The following is a 20,780-nucleotide window of genomic DNA, read 5'->3' on the forward strand; positions in this document are numbered from 1 at the left end:
TCAAGTAAATTTTTCTCGTGCAGTAGGAAAACTACTAATTCTCTATATGTTAGTAGCCACTACAAAAAGTCTTATTTGTGGTCCTATGGTTAGGCAAATCTGACATATTGGTTATGTTTGACTTCAGTAATTAAGTTCAAACGCAAAACAAATTCACACAATATAGATATGTAACAATAGTATTATTTAGAGCTTAGATATTATTATAATTAATCGTCCCTAAAAAAATAATTTTAGTTTCGCTAATATAAGCACCTGCAAAATTAAGAAAATGAAAAGTATATGAGCCTGTCACTAGCGGAAAGCTGCACTATCCTTGGGATGTTCTGATGCACTAATTAGTATTTTTGCCCTTTAAACATCCACAGCGATTGGACGCCATTCTTTTTGAAACCACGCGTCTTTTAAACTACCCTTTATTCTACTATTACCTAGTATAAGATTGCCATGTTTAATAATTGTCATTTCGTTATTCTTCTCAATAATTAACGGTTTAAAATTTTTGTGTACTAAATAATAGATAACCTAGGGTTAGAAATGTCTCTACAGAATAAATGTTTTGCAGCCTGACTTCACTGTTCACACCAGGGAAGTCTCCTCGGTGAGCAAAACCACGCAATTAATGTGCAATAGGTCAAATTGCAAGTAGCGTTGGCTAATGAAATAGTTGTTATAGCAATTGATATATATGATTAGCTGGAGTTTTACTTTGCAACAACGCTAATTTTTTTAAGTGCCAGTTTGCTGTCTTGACTATTTATTTGATGGCACAACAATCCCTTTAATGGTTGAAACTGCGCTAAGCGGACGCCCGCGGCTTGCTACTGTCGTGTGTCGTGTCACTGCGTGCCAAAACGCAGTGCGCTCCGTAGGTCCGGGGTAGGCCGGATTATAGAATGTGTTCCCGTTAGAGATGTTTTAAATTTTAAATTAATGCATGACTTGCAATTCATGAATGATTCGTCATAAAGATTTATATTTGTAGATAAAGTTACATCATCAGTTTTACATATCATCTTTATAATTCTTTAAATTTAAACTACATCTTTATCAATCAATCATACATCAGATAAATTTATTTATACTTCATTAATATATGTATATCTCTACATCTTTAAATCTTTAACAATAACTCATATGAATCATAACTCCCGCTACACACATAAAGTTTTCGGATGACCCTTTTTTGGTCATTTCTTAGGTTTTCGGGTAGGGGATGGTGATTTATGGATGTATTACGGATGTATAAATTTTTTATTATGGGTAATATTGAGATATATGTTCCCTTTAAACATTTTCTTCGCGGATCTTTAGTTCTCTAGTGCGCCTGCGGGAGTCAAACGGGTTTCATTCGCTCAAAAGCGGGCCCCGCGTCGCGGACCCTAGACCCGTCTCCTTACGCGCAACCACGCGGGCGTCCGTTTAACGAAGTTCCAAGCCTCAGGCTAACTAACTTGTCTTTTGTCATTTTGTTTTAAATAATTTTATAGCCTTAAATGAAGAAAAGCTGGACAACGCCTTTTATTTATATTATTTCGAAATAAAAACTACTTGAGTATTTTCAAATGATATATGATAACAATTTTCAGTTCTGGAATCTGCGGCCTAAGTATACAGAGGGCGCCATCGACGACGCACTCTACCCCGCGGGCCACGCCTCATCCGCCCTCTGTCTCGCCGCTTTCTGATGACGTCGTTCGTATACATGTCACGTACAACCCACTCGCTGCTAGTCCATCCCACTTGCACCCAGTTAGTCCCTCCAAGTATAAGGCCTACGCCGAGGAGCATCACAAACCGGTCACCTTAGGCTTCTACCAGGGTAACGGAGCCAACAACCTTCCTTCAGATAACAGAATTAGAATACAAGTGCCCTCTGAAGAACTCTTGACACCAGTCGTCGACTCTGGAAGAATAATTACCCCACGATATATAGAATCTCATTCGGATGTGTACGATCTGAAATAGTATGTCAATTTATATGTATGTGTTGCACGTTAATAAGTCACTGATTCGCAGCGTTTATAATTGTTAGTCCTCGAAACTTAGAGTTAAGGTACGGTCACATCTACACATTATGCGGTTGCAGTGGTGTAGATTTCTTGAAATAATCTAAAAACACATGTTCTTATTTGTGTAAACTAGTGCACTTATATACAAATCAAATAGTTTTACAGAAAAAATATTTGAGGAAAAAGTAGAAAAGTTTCAAGTACAGGCAAAACATAAATTTTGCATAAGTAGAGATTACTCTTTTCACATTATCATCTATTAATGTCGTTATTCTAGGACGATGTTTTTTTTTTAAATTTCTACTTCGGGACTTTGTTCATGTAGGAATTTACAAATGTTATTTCATCCTAAGAAAAATAACATTTTCCAGATGTCACATTTGTCGCAAGATGCCCTAAAACTGAACCCAAATTCAAGTGTGAAGATGTCAAAATGATAAAACATAATAGACATATTCTACTAGCTCCATGCGTATGAATTTCAAAATTAATATGTAGGTATTTAAGTTATTATTTCATTCTGGTTACAAACAAAAATTATTAAATTCAGTTTATAATAAAATTTATTAAAAAAGTCACCTCTGCCGCAAAAAGGAAGGCATATGTTTAGTCTCTGACCGAAAATTTTAATAATTTATTAATTGCTACCGCGAAAGTATTTTTTTTTATTAAGTGCACTGCGCATGGGTGGTAATGCACATAAATGAGTATTACTTTCTATAATATGTATGTATAACTAAGCGACTTTGTAAGTCAATTTGATATTAATTGTTGAACTTTATACACTTAGGATATACAACGAAGTCTATACTGATTTTCCATCCTCCAACATTTTTTATAAAATAGTTTAGAAGATACAGTTTCAGAAAGACGTCTAATGTTATGAATTTATCATTGTATTAGGTGTTTATCTTTTGCAAGTTGAATAAGACAAATTATTAACTTATAACGAGAATATAAAGTGTTCACTTACTAAGTACTTAGTTGATATATTTAGTAAATTATAACTCAAACTGTACTCCAAAAACTATTTTGCCAAATGTAAATGATAAGTTTCCTATTTCACTTGTATTTTGGTTTAACTTTATTTAAATTAACAATTTTGTAGGGCCAAAAGTTTAGATGTTGTAATTCGATACTCAAAACTAATCTCATTATATTTACACATTTTATTTGCAGAAATATACATTATGTGATTAAGAAAAAAGCTATAATAAACGTAATAGAATTTACAAAAGCAATATAACACGTCTTAGTGTAACATAAAGAGAGAATATTAGGATATTATTCAAGTTTTAAATCAACTGTGTAGTTAATTTTGTAAGGTATATACGCAAGTGTTTATATTATTTTTGATATTGATATAAGCTAAATAAATCATAACACCAATCCATCATCGTGAAATCACGGTGAGCACTTTGTCGGAAGGATATTGTGTAAAGGCGGGGTCGCCATCGGAGAGTGATGTATAAAGTTAGCACTGACAGGGCCGCCATGTGAGGTTGATATCAAGTGAAAGGTTGGGAATTTCGATGAAGATTTCCTTATAATATCTTTAGATTTGACGTAATAGAAGTGCTGCGCATTAGGACATGACATTATTTGAGTAATCTTGATGTGAAATTTATACAAATTGTTTAATTTTAAAAAAGAATGGGGCGCTATTTTGTTTGATAAACATATATGTAGATTGATAATTATTTAATAAATGTGGCCTAACTGTTCGGTGTGTTCTTCAAACTAACCAAAAACCGTTCTTCAAAATAAACAAAAGCCTCTTTCCCGCTAAAGAATGCGTCAACCATAAAATTCTGTGTGATGTCATACTTGTTTATTAAAAATGACTAATGTCCCCATAATATTGGAATATACTATTGATGGAATTAAACTTTAACGAAAATATTTAAATTCTACTACAATTATTGATGTTTAAATTAGGAAGACGATATTAGGCAATTTCCCTTAAGGGATAAACAGTCATAATATGTGTATATTTTTATAGGTTTTGGGTGAAGCGTTTTTGAGCTTCACCACTAAGTATTGTTATTCACTCTTAAGATTAATGGTTCTTATAGTGAAATCGATTTTAAGCACACGTTCTAAGAGTTAGATGAATTCTCTTCCCTTGATATGAAGGATGGTGCGATGATAAAACTATTTACATATAATAATGAAAAAAAAAAAACATAGAAAGCTTGCATTCAAAAATATATTACGCACTTCCAATACTTTAGGTATTGACTTGTACTAAACTTGATATTAAAGACAATGTTTAGTTAGTTAGCTTCAATCGTATCTTAAAATGTTCGATATCATTGGGAAATCATAATCAAATTCGAAAAACGAATCGTCATCCATTGAAAAACCTTCCTCAGAATTCGGTGCAAGATTGAACACCAAAAGTTTTTATAGCACGAATAAATCAAACCTCTGATTTAGTCAATGTTTGTACCGTATTGTGTAAAAGAAAATATGTACATGGCTCTAGGAAAAGCACTCTTAATGTATTGTAAACCGACTTATATAAGTATGTGTATTATAGTTAACTAGTTGGTTGCTAGATGTTTATAAAGATCGTATTTATTGTAAAAGAATTGTATTGCACCTTATATTAATAACAAGTATAATAGCATTCTTCTTTTATTTTTGCTAGAATAGAAATCGCATTTAGGATCTTGGAAGTCGTTAGAGTTAGACATTAGCCGTCTGTTCCGAGGTGGCTCTCTGAAACATTATCTCCTGTTTAATTAGTACCATTAATCTTATGAAGAAATGTCTCTAAAAGGGAGAGACAGCAAACATCACGTTTGGAAATTTGAGCGAAGCGACTCATTTAATGGATATAAGCAGCGCTTAGCAGTCGCTTCAATGAGTAACGAAACCTTGGGTTGGCGGCTAATAGTTGAAATAAACCTTTAAATATTACGAATTACTAAACTTTCAGTGAGAAATGCAATAATGTCAGTAAAACTGTTAAGTGAGATCTTAGAATTAAGGTATTTATATGCGATATTGTTGTACATATTGATGTACATATTGCTGATACACCAACCGTATTGGGTATAAATCTAATTGCGAAAAGTCGTTTTCAAATATTCAATGCTAGTTTCATAAGCTTGTCAAAGTAGGTATATATTTATTTAATAGGTATATTGGATGTTCTGCAGATCATGTATTTCTTATAAGTAAATTGTATCACCTTAATGGTCTTTGGCTCTGATAATAGTGCTTGTAATTCTCCATGATACCTATAAAACGTAATCGGAATAACTAGAAAGTTGTGACTCAAGTTGTGACAAATGTCAAAAATATCACCGATTGATAATAATCTTCAACCATTATAATTAAAACTCAATCAAATATGTATATTATTTTTAATTCACTTTTACAATTTTTAATAGTATTACCTTTATTTTACTGGTCTGTGTTTCGTCTGAAATGTAAAACTTCTCCTTATACGGTTGAACCCACCTGTTTATCTTACATCGTAAAATTTTGCTAAGCGCCATGACAGCCGTAATAGTTTTACTTATTTCTTTTTTATTTTTAGTATCGTTCCGTCCTGCTGTCATTGTATCTAAGCTGCATTTTATTGGGAAATCCATGCATAATGATCTTGAAGTAAAAACTATCAAGTTTGCTATTTTAGTGACGATATCATGTAGTTAATTTGAAATTTTAAAATTATGTCGACTGTAAAAACATGTATAACCCCAATGAAAAATTATATTTGAAATGTGTAGTAATATGTAAGTATGTACGCATGCAATGTAAGTATGGCGTCACAATTTAAAGGCACAATGTTTACATTTATAGGTACCTAATTTGTTGGCTGTACGACACCACAAGTCATATATTTGCATATTTAAGGGTTGTGGCAATAGCAATATTTTATAACTGACAATTATCAAAATTGTTAGTTTTAATTTTGATAATTATCGTGTTATATACCTACTGCTAATTTTCGTAATAATCCCTAGTATAACACATTACATCATCTATCCGAATATAAATCGCTGGCGAGAAAATAATATTGATTCTGACCATATGGTCAACTTAGCAATTAATAATAGATTTTATTGTAGAAGTTGTAGTAACCAAAGTAAATACTGCAAATTGTTATAAGAGATGTGATATTGTGAATACGCCGAATAGGTTCGTTGCTATCGCGACCGTCAATGTCGAACATTCATGGAAATTGTGAAATGAATATTGCAAGCAGCATTTTTAAATACTTACAGCCATTCATCCCTTATGTGATGTACAAGTAATTGACCTGTGGTGCTAACCGTTAAAATTATGGCAACCTTTTAAAATATAATAACTGTAGATGGACGTCCAAAGTTTTGTTAAAATGTGCCATTTCTAAAATTTAAGCATAATCTGGTAAGCCACCGCATTTTATTTTTTTTTATCATTTTTGTAAGTGCTTCGCTTGATTAATTATATAATCCGTAATAATTTAATAGTCTTTTATAAATTTAAGTTCTTTATTCCGAATAACGCAAGATTTAAAATGATTTTAACGTGTAGTTGATATTGCAAACTTAAAAATTTTAACGATGACACTTATTGTTAAAAACGTACAAGTATTGACCATTATTGTTATATACTTGTATGGATGTTTGTAGTTACATTTAGTTATTTAAAAGAATATTTTTCTTTTCTTTTGAGAATTATAGCAACGAGTAAAGCAATTGTTTTGTTTTTCATTTAATTTATTTAATAAAGGAACCGTCAGAAGTGTTTTAACAGTCCGTTTCTAGGTGTGGGTTTAGGTAGTTTGCGTACCTGCCGTGGGCATGTACTACTACTACTTATGACTCTTTTCTGAGTAAACCTGCGCATTCTGGAAACCAGAACATACCATTATTCAAACTGGCCAATTTATGTAACATATGTATATAACACTTCAACAAACTTTAGTAATTCTTGTCTCATCATAGTATAAGACGCTGTTGGCTGAGAACTAGGATATAATTTGGGCATGTTATAAAGACCCGTTAGATACCTGATACCTTTTGTGTGTTGGTACTAGGAAAGCTGTTCATAAAAATAAAACCATATAAATATGTATTTACTTCATTTGTGTATATTCACAGCAAAGGTATTGCGCGTATTATGCATAAAAATAACATCATTAAACTGATAATACATACAGGCATTTTTCAAAACAACAGATATCAGTCGTGAATAATTCCTATATGTAAGTACTTTGTGGCATTTAAACTGTTATACGGACAATCGTATCAAATAGGAACTTTTAATTATAATAAATTAATTTTTAATCGGCATTCAATAAAATTGTTGCATTTGTTCTTTAAAATACATAATTTTGCAGAATATTATATAAATCTTATAGTAAGGATAGTATTAGGACTCGTTTCAATAAATGTAAGATTTGTAGAGAGAGGTTATCACAGAGCAAATCAAAATAGCCGACGCCGGCTTTTTAAGTCTCTGCAATATTACCAATTTTTTCGTTAATACTAGTAAGATTTTTATATAAAAATCGGTGATAAAAGTACTATTTTCATAAACATTAATACATTGGTTATAATATGTGTATAATTAATATAATGATAAAAATGGATGCAATTCACCTCTGCATATCAAAGCACCCATTAATGAAAACTGCTCTTACGCATAAAAATTGAACAAGTTGTAAGTAAATATAAATTATTTGTAAAGTCCATGATTTAAAATATACTTCGACAAATAACATCAATCTTTGGATACCTATTCAATATCTATTTTGAAGGCCTCTTTTACAAAGAGTATACAGTCATGCAAATTAAAAAAGCAAGATTCTAATCTGACCCAAATGTAATATTTTAAAACCTATTATATATTTAATAAGAAAGTCGCAGATAGATTCTTTATGTAGTAACTATATTATTAATTTTATTTGATTGGGTTTGTCAATTTCCTTTTAAACTCTGTTTCTTAATCTGGATAATAAAGCAATTCTGCGGTCTTCAGTCATTTATCTTAATATATAATGAACAAAGAAGTCACCTTTAATCTAGATGTCATCCAACACAAACAGAGATTAATTCCAGTTTCTGATGTAACGAACACAGAATTGCTTTATGTAATCATCTGGATTGGAAAATGTGTAAATTTATTTTACTTTGATATTTTTGTTTAGGCAATACCCTATAAAAATAGTTTTTTATAGAGTATTGACTGTTTACCCAATAAAAATAGGTCTTAAAAATCTTTTTACCTAATAAAAATATCAAAATTCAACTACGAACATTCAACGTTATTACTTTTAATTTACATAAGTATTGGAAACTTGAAACTTGATTTCCCATTTAAATGTAAGTAGATACCTACTCACTAAACATTCCTAAATAAAAAATCGATCTGTGCAATCACTAATTACTTAAAACTAAATGCAATGACAGCCTGTTTCCGATAGCTAGTTGATTATAAAATAACCATGCACACAAAACAGTTATATAGGTAATGAAAACATTTACCCTTTATGTAACAAAATACATTTTCGCCTCTTTAGGCTTTACCCTTGAAACCATTTCATTCAACGACTTCAGAAACCTATATAATCAGTCTGAATGAAAAAATGTATCTATTAAGTAGCCTTTATGGCCAATTAATTTAAAAACAGGTTTCACGGCTTAAATAATTCCATGATTTCAGACAGTGCCTAGTAAATATGCTAAAAAATACAGTCGAAGATTCGAACAACCAATAGTGAATCTGTCTACCCTGTGAAACTAAAAAAATAGCTATTTACCATAAAAATCTGAAAAACGAGTAGAATAAGTATTTCGATTTTTATGGAGTTTACTAGGACCATGGAGGTTTCTAAAGTCGTTGATAACATTCCACACATTCCAACGTATCTAATTGAAATTCGTTTAAGACATTATTTTTACGTTTCTGACTTTAGCCAGATAAATTACAGACAAAAAGGCACTTACGACAAATGTGCCGCGACCCAAATTATGAATGTTCTTAAAAGAATAAGAAGTATCTACCAAAAACCATGAGACGTGTCCATCGATAGTCAAGGCTATTGAAGAACCGATAGGCATCTGCGTATTAGAAAGATTAAAGCTAAGAAATAGTGCACAAGTATTTATACATATTTAATACAATTATAATTTATCAAAAAGTATATTTTTCAAAATACTTATACTATATACTTACATTACTATCGTGTATATAAAGACGGATAATTACTTTAAATTTTACGAAATATTTAATATGGTATGAACGTGAAATATGAACTACTTATTATACAAAGTGCTGCCTATAAGATTTCGTAGATTGCAAATACCTATTGGTTGACCCCATTCCTAGACATATTCCGTTGCGACACGCTCTTAACGGTTTAAGATAAGGCACAGCTAACAAGCACCTCTCTTTCACAAGGTTGGGAATGCATTGAATTTTCACGAACAACTGAACACACATTTACATTCATACGTATAACAATAAAATACTTAGCAAGCAAACCGTCTCTGGTTAAAAAGACTGATCAATTTGAAATACGGAGGCATTATTCCAAAATCAGTCTGTTTCAACCAATTAATTCATAAAAAAACACCAACGAAATAGTATCAAGACCTTAAAAGTGGTTTTAACACCGTTGGATTTTTTAACTTATTACGTAGTATATTTCTGTATTATACTACTTACGGCCTCCCTGGTCCCGAAGACGAGTGCGAACAGACCGAATAAGGTGACCAGAACGTTTTTCCAGATAAGATATTTGCAGGGTCCGAAACCGATGTCCCAGTAAGTGATTATTTCAATAAAGGCAGGGGCAATGAGACCGAGAAGAGAGAAGCAGAAAGCGCCAATGACTCCCATGAACGGCGCAATGGCGGGGACAGCGACGGCCAGGAGAACGCACCCCGTAACCATGATGGTCCGCATGATGTAGTCGGCCAGGTCGGGACGCTTGGTGAACTTATCTTTGATCCCGTTCCATGCGATTTCGATACACACGTAGAATTGCAGGCCAAAGGTGCAGTACACAGCAATGGCAATTGAGATGTTGACGATTTGAGCGGGGCTGGAATTGTAAAATTACAATATTTATTTAACACTTTTATTTTACAATATTTAAATTACACGACTAGGTTCACCTCATTTATTTTAATTTAGTCTTGTTTAATCTACCAAATTGGAATTTAATTAGTTTACTGACATTACTCGTGTACCTAGTTAAAGATATATAATCAAAAGGTATGCAATTGAACATCTATTTTAAACACTTATTCATTTCAGTATACGTAATGTAATGAGAGAGAGCGAATGTACTCACATATGATCGTCGTGTAAATTCAGTGTGATGGAATCTTTCACTTCCTCGCCAAACCTAAGGTAGCCGAGAAAACCAAGAGTGAAGTAGATAATGGTGACGCCAGTCATACCCTTGTTCAGTACCCCGCAGAAGCCAAGCATGGAGCGAGGCGTCTTCATGGCATTTTCCAGTGGCATCACTACTCCAATAGCTTCTATGGCAAAGATTGTAAGGGAGAAGAATTCTGGCCATTCAACTGGATGCTTGAAAAGCATATTTTTCATGTTATCAATTTGCATTTCACCAGTGCCCACTAAATAGTAAAAAGTGATTCCCAAACCGAGTCCCATGAAGATGTTAGCCATCATAGACACGGGCGCCAGATACTTGAGGTTGCGCACCCAAGCCATGAAGATGAGTGGCAGAAGAAGAGCTATTATATATAATCTTATATCGATTTGGTACCCGCCGGCAGATTTCGTGTAGAATCCTACAACCTGCAACAATAGAAAGGTCATTAAAACAAGTTTACTTAGCTAAGAGTTTATGTACATCTATGTAACCAATGAGAGGAAAAGAGAGCACACAGCACCGATCATATTGGCCATGGGATAAAAAACTTTCATACAATTATTTCAAATAATGAAAGCTTTGGATAATAATTCATAATCTAAACAGTTATTTACTACCATGCACCTACCTACCTATCTTACTAGTACTTATCTAGCAACGGCAGTTTTAAGTAAAGAACCGGTTAAAACATGACAAAGTACAGACATAATGGCTTACCTTCATTATGTGCTCGGATATAATGACCGTGTAAACGGAGCAAGTTCCGAAATACGTCATGAAAAGACTCACGATGATAAATATTCTGAAAAAAATAAAGATTCTGACGTCAGTTACATGCTAAACAGATATTTTCAGACATTCATAATCGCCAAGTGTTTATTCAACATTGTCAAGCCTAAAGTTAAGCTAATCTAAACAAATCCGAGGGATGAACATATAATATATCCATACAATAGCACCAGGATAAAAAATAGATTAAATTACAGCAGTAGACATAATACGAGTTCGAAACCCTGGTCTGTGTTGATTAAATAAATCGGATAATTTTATAAACATGAAGAAACTGCCAGTCACATGTAGCGCAACAACTATTAGTTCGGGAATAAGTACCTATTAGATTTAAATTAGTGGCTATTTAGCACTTCAATCTTTATTTTTAAGTTAAGACAAAATGTCTTTGTATAAATCTTAATCATGATTATCCAAAGTCCTATAATATTATACGGAATCAGTTGATCCTGATGAATAACCTCTCCGATTAATGAAAATTTGTCTAGAAATAGGTACCTAGATAACAAAGTTGTACCTACTTTTTCCACATTCACAATGGCACGGAGCACAGGTTAATAACTGGTGTATCATGTTGGAATTCTCAAGTAAAAAAGTCTAACCTAAAGGCATTAGCATATCTCCTTAAACCCTGCGGTCCGTTCTCCAGCGCCGCCTCGCCGACTTCCGCAAATGTCATAGAGGTCTTCTTCGTTTTCTTGTAAAGCACGTGGGCGCATTTTATCTGCAACCGAAATATATATTTTATTAATCAGTCAACACTTACACCAGAGAATAATATTCTTATGGCGAGGTAAAAAAAGTAAGAAAACCTGCACATTCATTTAACTGATCCCGTAAACTGAATGGCAAATTCTGAATGTTATGTGGGACATCATGTGGGAGTCGCTTCGTGTAAAAACTTGTGTCACCCATATCAGGATCATAGTCGAAACGTGAGGGTGTGATCGAGACTAAGGCTAGGAGGAAGAATGTATGGTGTCATTTTTTTTGGTAGGAACATAACCAAATTCTTACTTGTAAAGTGGGTCTGAATCTTAAGTTTAAGATAGGATTTAGTATGAATTTGGTTTGGCTCAGTTTAAATAACAAAATGGTACCTAGTAACAGTTACGTAATCCGTTCGCTTTGCTAAATTCGCTTCAGTCAAATTAACTTTGCCAATACGAGTCGATATTTACCTTGCGCTGTTTCGTAGAACACGCTTTGTTAGATTATGTACGTCATATACCTACATATGTGAAAGATGTGTGTTTTTGTACGTCTTTCACGTCAAAACCACTGAAACGATCTCAATGTTTTGAAAAAAAAAATGAGAAAAGTACTGATATAGTGTGGAGTACGGAGGAAATTGCGTACTTTTTACGTGGGCGGCACCGCGGGCGATTGTGGGTTAACAATACAGTTTTTACCAATTTCAATTATGCTCGCTTATGCTAACAAAAAGTTTACTTACAAGAATATAAGAGCAGTGAGTGCAAATCACAGCGACGAGGATGGTGAAGAATACCCCAGAAACTAAGCCCACGCATTTGAAAGCCTTGGGCATCGCGAGGATACCTGTGCCCAGAGAAGCCTTCAAAAGATGGGTGAGGGTGTCATTGTTTCTGAAATAAAAAAATAAATAAATAAAAAGCAATTCATAGGTAATGTCCTTGCCTACCTCTCTAGGAAAAAAGTATGTATTGTAAGTACCAATAGCGGCAGAAGAACAATAGATTGCAAAATATTCAATAAAGTAGCGTAAAATAATAAAGAAAGACAAATGCCTACGTACTGGCAAGACAGAACTTTGTCACTTTCTAAAATAGTGTGGAGTGGACAGAATAATAAACTTTAAAATAATAAATATTTCATAAGTACTGTAAGCGAGAGAAAAAGTCAGAAAAAATCGCAATGCTTTTTATTTGATTTTGCCTGCAAATATACATAAAATCACTGGTAGATAACATGTCTTTCTTCAAAACATATGGTTTGATAATAGCAGAATCTAAGTGGTATGTCATAATTATTTAAATACATTTGTTGATGTTGTTATTCCCCCTTAGGTATGACATTCATTGTAATTTTTTTAATGGTGTATTTCACCCCTTCTTTTTATCTTTTATATTCCATACAGGGACTGTGTACGGTGCATTTTTACTATACCGTAACAAAATTCAAAAAAAATTCAAAAATTCAAAATTTTTTTTCCATTATTACATTGTCAAAACGTATGGTTTAACAACATTGGTTGACGTCAAATAAATTACTTAAAACTAAGTTTACTGCCGCTTCCAAGGCGTCAGTGCAGAAGAAACGGTAACAAGATTTTTGTCGCTTAAATAACCACTCCGCAAGTCTTATTTCGTACACCTTTATAAAAGTTCGGAAACAATGTATAATTATATTTAAACTATTATTCACCAAGTAGTTACAAATTGTAAAATATACCCATTGTAATGTTGATTTTATCTAAAATGCGGAAATAACATGTAAGTACCTAGCTTATAATAATAAGTTGTAGTACCTACTATTCGTAGTTAAAACTAGGCAATTAAAAGGTTATAATCATTCTTATCAATTATAAAGTAATAAATTTCAGGAAGATTTTCCCACATGTACCTACCTACGATATAAGCATTTGTTTCGCAAGCATTGCCCAAAACCTCACGTTATAATTTCGCAGAGCAATAAAAAATGTATTCGCTTTTGCTCGTATGCGTATCGTATATAAAATTTAGGTTTGAGTTATCGATATGAGAAATTTAAAAAGATACCTACACGGGAGAAAAAAAGATTGGCAAGAACAATATATACAAAAAATAGAAACAAGTTATGACGAAGAAACATGAAACAAAATATTATAAATATCTACTTACGAAGTAGGGTTATCCAACTTTCTCTCAGTGAAGGGATCAAAATCACCGGATTCCGCATCTTTTGCTAAATTATATCTGAAAGCAAGAATAATAATATTTTTTTCGTCAAACTACTTAAGTATATGCGAAGAACACTAAAATAATTCACGTAAAATAAAAAAATATAATATATTCAGTCTTTTCAAGACTGTTGGCTGTTGTCACTGTCTACCCCGCAAGGGATATAGACGTGACTATATCTACGTACTTACTTGCTAACAATTTTTTCATTTCCTTTTTCTTGTGGAGACAGAAACGTTTCCAACTCCTGGGGAGCTTTACTTTCCTAAACAACAAAAAGTAAAAAATCAAGAGTTTGCAAAAATTTGGTTTCACCAAGAATTTGTTTGTATAGATTAATTAAACTTTTATAAAAAGTTTTACTTACATTGACCATTTTGATGACCTGGTTTCCCACCGATAGCCTATATTTATTGGATGAGTGATGATCTGTGAACAAAAAAAAAATTATAAGAATGTGTGTATAATATATAATAATTAATAATGTCGATGTGAATTGTAGCTTATGGCGCAGTTTTAGGTATTGCTAGGTTTCTTACCAAATGCTACTCAAGTGGCTTTCAAAACCATTCGATCGCGTAAATAGCAACTTATCGTTCGTTATCGTATATATATTACCACATTATGTATTCCGTTATAAATGTAACCTATCTCATGTGCTTGCATAAATTCATGCAAACAATAAGACAAACATAATTTTTATAGGGATATTTAGGTTTAAAATCCAATATTCCAAGATTTTTTCCATTAAAATGGTTTTGTAAACCTACCGTACGACTTGGTTTTTGTATAAGTATACAAGTACTATATTTGAAACCCAAACCAGTCTTTATCTTTGAAGATGACATCACAGTTAAACACTATCTACTGAAATAGAATAGAATATCCCTAATAGCGTTGATAATGATAAAATAAAAAAATCTGCTTTATTGAAGAGAATACGGCTCCATAAATCCGTTGTTGAAGAAAATGCTGCAGTGCAGTTTGTTACCGCTTCTTCTGCACTGACGCCTTGGAAGCGGCAGTAAACTTAGTTTTTAAGTAATTTATTTGACGTCAACCAATGTCGTGAAACTAAAAGTTTTGACAATTATTAAGCGATATGAAATATCCTATAATAATGAATAAAAATTTTGAATAACAAAAGATTTACCTAACGTACGGATTTTCTTATAAATATTCCTGTCTTTATTGTAAGACGAATAAAATATCTTGAAATATTTCATAGTCTTACTACATATAGATTATAAATGTAAAAACAGAACAGTTTTATTTACCTACAATAGCTGAACCTACTTAGAATTGAAAAACAAAACCATTATTTTCATTACAAGAGAAACTCAGAAAGAATAAATAAAAAGTAAACAGGCAAGGGTCTTCAATTGACAATGACGGCTAATTGGTATTCTTGAAACTACATAAAAAGTGAACTCTTGTCTTAAAAATAAATGTTTTCTAAAAGTAAAATAAGTATAATTTTATTTTTTAGTGCAGTGGCAGTGTTGGAAATTTTTATTTGTCAAAGGCCAGATTTTAAGTTGTTTAGTTTGTATTATTCCTGCCTGCTACTAACTATCACTAATAAGTATCTGGATATACAAATAGACCGGCAGACACCATAGAAATTTTACTAATAGACTTATTATTTAGATTTCAATGGACCTACTTATCTGCGCAAGAGGTTGGCATTGGCAAATCAATAAAATCATACTTGCAAAATATGACATTTTCACCTCAGTGAACCGTACCTAACGTTTTGTTATTCTCGATGCGGGGGCGATCGGCGGCGATGATACCAACTCGTTGAATGGAAGCGACGCACGTTCACATGTTAATACCTTAGACATGTTCAAGTTAAGGTTTAAGGCTATGTTTAAATCCGTCAAACATTATAATAATGCTTTTCAACTGTTTGCCGGTTCACTGGGTTCAATTTTTTTATAGGTAGGTATATATATATCATTGTAGGTTTATTTAATGAATGTGTAAATATATAGGTTTTTATTAGTTAAGTTAGGGATAGTGATACGACTGCAACTACGTAAAATTTCGTTTAGATCAATTGTGCAAGTTATGAAATCATTTAGCTAATAACAAAAGTACAGTCACGTCACGATCTGTTTGTACAAATGTGATAATTCATTGATACATCTAAGCAATGCAATCCTATTAACTATATCGGCACGACTTTGCTGTAAATTGAAATTTGGCATAAAAAAATAGGTTACACTGATAGACACTTTCATTTTGAAACGAACTTTTTACGCCGACGTTGTGTCAATTTTTCGTACAAAAGAATTTACGCTTCAGTGCTTGATTTCTGGTTACTACTTTCGATAATGACGATCTAACAATGTATTTAATTTCTAGAGTGAAGCAATTTTAATACCAACTAGGAATTTATTGTCGCATGATAAAAAAGGTACTGGCTGTCATACGAGTGTGACGAGAGTGAATTATAAAGAAGACTTTTTTGTAGACATTTGTAACAACATTCTGTTAGTACACATTTATTACGTGAACGGTGCCCTTTGTGGAGCCCTTACAAAAAAAAGTTTAGGTATCTACCAATGTAGGAAGCTTAAGCAAATATTATCATCAATCATTATATTTCATTAAAAATAAGCAAATTTGCATTTATTTATTGAATAAAAACATACATTTAGGTTTTACATTTGAGGTTCGTGTGCTAGCTCAGAAATATTAATAACTTGAACGGGGGAAACGGTAGGTACCTATATGCCTATTTGTTGTCATTAAAACAATATGTAAATAGAAAAGTATTGTTAATCATTATCTATCGATTCAAAACTTCGGCTTTTCCTATCGCTAATTGCCAGAATTAGGCACTACTAAAAATTCTTATCGAGATAATGATCTTCCATTTATGATAAAGGAATACCAATTCGACTTTTAGTCCAACTATACCTATGTATCTTTGTTATCATTTGATATTACTTGGTTAAGCATAATCGATTAAGTATTATATCACAAAATGCGGTATAAACACCTTGATTTTTTAAAATTCATACAGCGGCTATTTAATAAGTAAAAGTAAATCTTTTTAATAAATACGTATTGCGGGGAAGATAGAGTCTATAGTCTTGACAAGACTGAAAAAGAGAAAGAGTAACAAACATGCATACATGCTCAAACTTTGCATTCTGCACTACCTACTGCATTTTAACTTACTTACAAATCAAAAAAAGAGAAATATTATTGGATTCAAGATAACCTTAAATGTAGCGAAATTCAAGAGCCGCAATGTACCTTAATATATTATATGTTTATTATAAAAAAAAAATATGGTAAATGCAAATATATTGGGTACATTCGATTGCGTGATCTTGTATAAATTATATTTGTCGCAATATCTTGTTATGTAGTGATAATGATTGCCCTCTCTTATCATGGTTTAGCAACCGGTGATAAGAGAGGCGGTGACAATGCCACTATTCTAAAAAACAATACCGACTATAAATTACGATTATAATACAGTAGTACCATTTTGATGTACTCATAAAATAAATAACCTGTCCATTTATAAAATTACCGTTCCGTTTTACATTAAAATTAAAACTATCTACCTAATTACGCACTGTACTGTGTGCACAATAATGTTTTGTAAAAAATAAGTTTATGTAATTGTATGAATATGAAAATATTCGCGTAGCCTTGAAAGTTATTTTGACAATGTACTAGCTTTGGTGAGCATTGAAAACTGGCGTGTCAACGTCTCGGCTAGATTCCTAACCAACAAAATAGGGAGCTAGTACATTTATTTTCTTATCTCTATTCAGCTTTACTTTAGCACAATTTTTTCTTGAATTTTCCATATACTTAATAATCTTATATCCCGTGAAAAGTTAATCCGGGATTCGGTTTTAAACTCTACAAAAAGTGGGCGAAGTAGAGAGCAATTTTAAAATAATAGGTAAAACTACAGAGAAGAGGTTAATTTATTTTCTTATGGCGCATGGTCCCACGGCGGTTCGTAAAGCATTTATTGATGAAACGGGTTTATATCCGCCGTGGAAGCAGATAAAGCTTGGCAAATAATATAATCAGTTAATTATAAAGCTAGCATATTATAAGTTTCATCACTAAACGCTAATACATCCGGGTGGGCCCAAAAACAATTGTCTCCTTTCAAGAAGCGTAGTCCTGCTATCAGCAAGTGTATTGGGAAGAAAAATCCTAGTAGTTCTCCTAGTATACTACTACTCATACTACTAGGTAAATTAGGGGGTTTATACAAGAATGCGCCAGAAATTTCCCTATTTCATTTTATAAAGCGTTCATACAATAAATGTCATAGTTTTTCTAGTTTAAAGGAGTACAGAAAATACTTTCTGTACAGTAGAATAAATGAGATTTTATTTTGTAAAATGTCATTTTGCGTCTTTCTTTATTAAAGTATGTATAAGAGTTTTTTATGAACTCCACTCCAATGGATTGGAATCCAAAGGAAAAAACAAACTAAGATCACAAATAATGTTGTTATCAATGAAGATTTATCTTTCTTTACTGTGTTTGTATTAGTAGCATTGAGTGGTAACGAGTTTGTAAACATACTGATAAAACCAAAGTCTATATGAACATAATTACATGGCATTTATAAGTTGATATATTATGAGAGTAAAGATTAATCTTTACTTTAAAGTAAGAATGAGAAAGAACAGATTTATATGACAATGTTGAAAAAAAATTTGATACCATTGATGAAAGATTTCGCGGCGGGAAAATGACGCATTTCCACAGGAAAATTCAGGTGGGCCAATCGCTTTTACGCCTAAAATACTGAACAGATTTAAATGAAATTTGGTAAGGAGATAGAATGAGACTTAAAAAAGAACATGAGTTACTTTTGACCTCGGAAAAACATCGCATCCCCATGGGCAAAATTATTTTCCGGGGAGTCGGATAGCTTTTAAATTACCAAAGATTAACAACGCATATTATATTAGAACCGTGGCTTCATAACACCAGCCAATTCATTTGGTAAGTTTAGGTCATGTACTGATCTGATCAAACATTTCAACGAAATCTCAACCAAAATATGTGTTTTTTCTTTTATTTGCTAGTGTAAATAGTTTTTTATTAAAATAACATTGAAATACTTCAACAGTTGTCGGTTGGTCACATGTGGTCATGTTGGGTCATGACTTAATCATAGCATATCTATCGAACAGAAGGCCTACCCGAAGGCATAACCAAGTAACACAATGTTATTTTTAAGTAAATAATATAAGCGATATGATCTGATACATCCGGATATCAATGTTATGACCACTATGTCAATATTAATTAGCAAACGCAGATAACTTCTAGTCACGTGTATGAGTTACATAGCACACATGCAATGCAACTTATTATTTCATATGTACACAATATTAGTTATTAAAATCAAAACAACTTGTTAATAAAATACTATATCTAAACATACATCCATATAGTCACGTCGTTATCGCATGTGGGAGAGACAGATCCAGATCTTGAAAAGAGTGAAGGACCACATTCAGCTGTATGCTTTAATGATAGTCAAAATTGAGATTCAAATAGTGGCAGCTTGCTAGCCTTTAGCCTACAAGCATAATCCTAAGTTTAAAAGCCTTTCCCTTAGTCGCCTTTTACGACTTCCAATGGGAAGATATGCAGTGGTCACTGGTCGTATTCTACAGTGTCGGGAACAACGCGGCATCTAACAACTATAAACGGCATCTATAAAAACAATAAAAAAAGCACAAACTTAAGTGCCTCACACAAAGAAATGAATGATTTGCAATATTATTCCAAATTTACAGTGAACCAAAAGATGTACTCCTTTTGTCCATAAACGAAGCTATATAAATAGTAACCTTCCCTAAATTGACGAGCTTGCATGAAGCGAGTCATGTGCATGAAGCATATTATACCGACGTTAGTACATAATACGTATTCTTATAGGATTTATGGCCAAAGGCATACCCCGTGGCTCCCCTCTAGAGAGGTGAAGGTGCAACCGGGACTAAAGCCAGGGGGAAGAGTATATTACACCTATTCAAATCTCTGTGAATCAATAAATATTGAAGAATGGCTTCAGTAGTCCTTATATACCTTTTCCAATAAACACGTACTTACTCCTCCCTGTGGAGGACGTAACCAGGAGACGCCAAGAGCAGGATGATGACATAGCGAAAGTCGAAAATAACAAATTCAACATTCCATTCTTAGTATCAAATAGATTTTCATGTACTTACGCAAAAGAAATCTTAGAGTTGCGTATCACGTTACTAATTATCGGGTATGCTATATCTACATTACTACCAAATAGGCATGTGTGTATAGTCAACAGCATATCAAATTATCATGCATAGACCCTTACTTCTTGGTAATATAGCTCAACAAGGATGAATTTGCGTAAGTCGATGTGCCGATATCTTTAGCCCACCGCAAAGTAAGCGAAAACTACTGCTCTAGCTCATGTCGTATTAGTTACGGTAAAATAAGCCTTTTTTACTTCATGTCAGTTTATGGTCAACAAACTATTGGTATGACTAGCTTTTGATCCTACGTGCTAATGTACATTTCACTATTTCACTACAATTTTGTAGTAGTCCCTTTATTCTTTTCTGAAACATATTTGTTTTAATTTCATATTTTTATAAACAGTAGATTTTGTAGATCATTTGTACTTATTCAGTTCCTTCTTTATGGTAGAATGAC

General features: G+C 32.6%; 3 protein-coding genes across 4 annotated transcripts in view; 2 read left to right on the forward strand and 1 right to left on the reverse strand.

Annotated features, from left to right (window-relative positions):
* Positions 1 to 8,587, forward strand: part of LOC106133927 (USP6 N-terminal-like protein) — a 19,065-nt gene extending 10,478 nt beyond the window's left edge. For both annotated transcript variants that reach the window (XM_060953849.1, XM_013333804.2), the window contains exon 6: positions 1,590 to 8,587. In XM_060953849.1, coding sequence (XP_060809832.1) covers positions 1,590 to 1,968 — 379 coding nt within the window. In that variant the 3' untranslated portion in view covers positions 1,969 to 8,587. The remainder of the gene's footprint in view (positions 1 to 1,589) is intronic.
* Positions 7,083 to 20,780, reverse strand: part of LOC106133928 (proton-coupled amino acid transporter-like protein pathetic) — a 24,010-nt gene continuing 10,312 nt past the window's right edge. Inside the window, exons 2-9 of the mRNA XM_013333805.2 lie at positions 14,443 to 14,504; positions 14,267 to 14,340; positions 14,016 to 14,090; positions 12,611 to 12,761; positions 11,757 to 11,878; positions 11,083 to 11,167; positions 10,315 to 10,790; positions 7,083 to 10,062 (exon numbers count right to left, since the gene is read on the reverse strand). Of these exons, the coding sequence (XP_013189259.1) occupies positions 9,651 to 10,062; positions 10,315 to 10,790; positions 11,083 to 11,167; positions 11,757 to 11,878; positions 12,611 to 12,761; positions 14,016 to 14,090; positions 14,267 to 14,340; positions 14,443 to 14,451 (1,404 nt within the window). The 5' untranslated portion in view covers positions 14,452 to 14,504 and the 3' untranslated portion in view covers positions 7,083 to 9,650. The remainder of the gene's footprint in view (positions 10,063 to 10,314; positions 10,791 to 11,082; positions 11,168 to 11,756; positions 11,879 to 12,610; positions 12,762 to 14,015; positions 14,091 to 14,266; positions 14,341 to 14,442; positions 14,505 to 20,780) is intronic.
* The window catches only part of LOC106133748 (uncharacterized), a 25,116-nt gene continuing 17,801 nt past the window's right edge, over positions 13,466 to 20,780 (forward strand). The window contains exon 1 of the mRNA XM_013333578.2: positions 13,466 to 13,628. The gene's annotated coding sequence lies outside the window, so the exon portion shown is untranslated. The remainder of the gene's footprint in view (positions 13,629 to 20,780) is intronic.

Source organism: Amyelois transitella, chromosome Z, assembly GCF_032362555.1.
Source record: "Amyelois transitella isolate CPQ chromosome Z, ilAmyTran1.1, whole genome shotgun sequence".
NCBI classification, from domain to species: Eukaryota; Metazoa; Arthropoda; class Insecta; order Lepidoptera; family Pyralidae; genus Amyelois; species Amyelois transitella.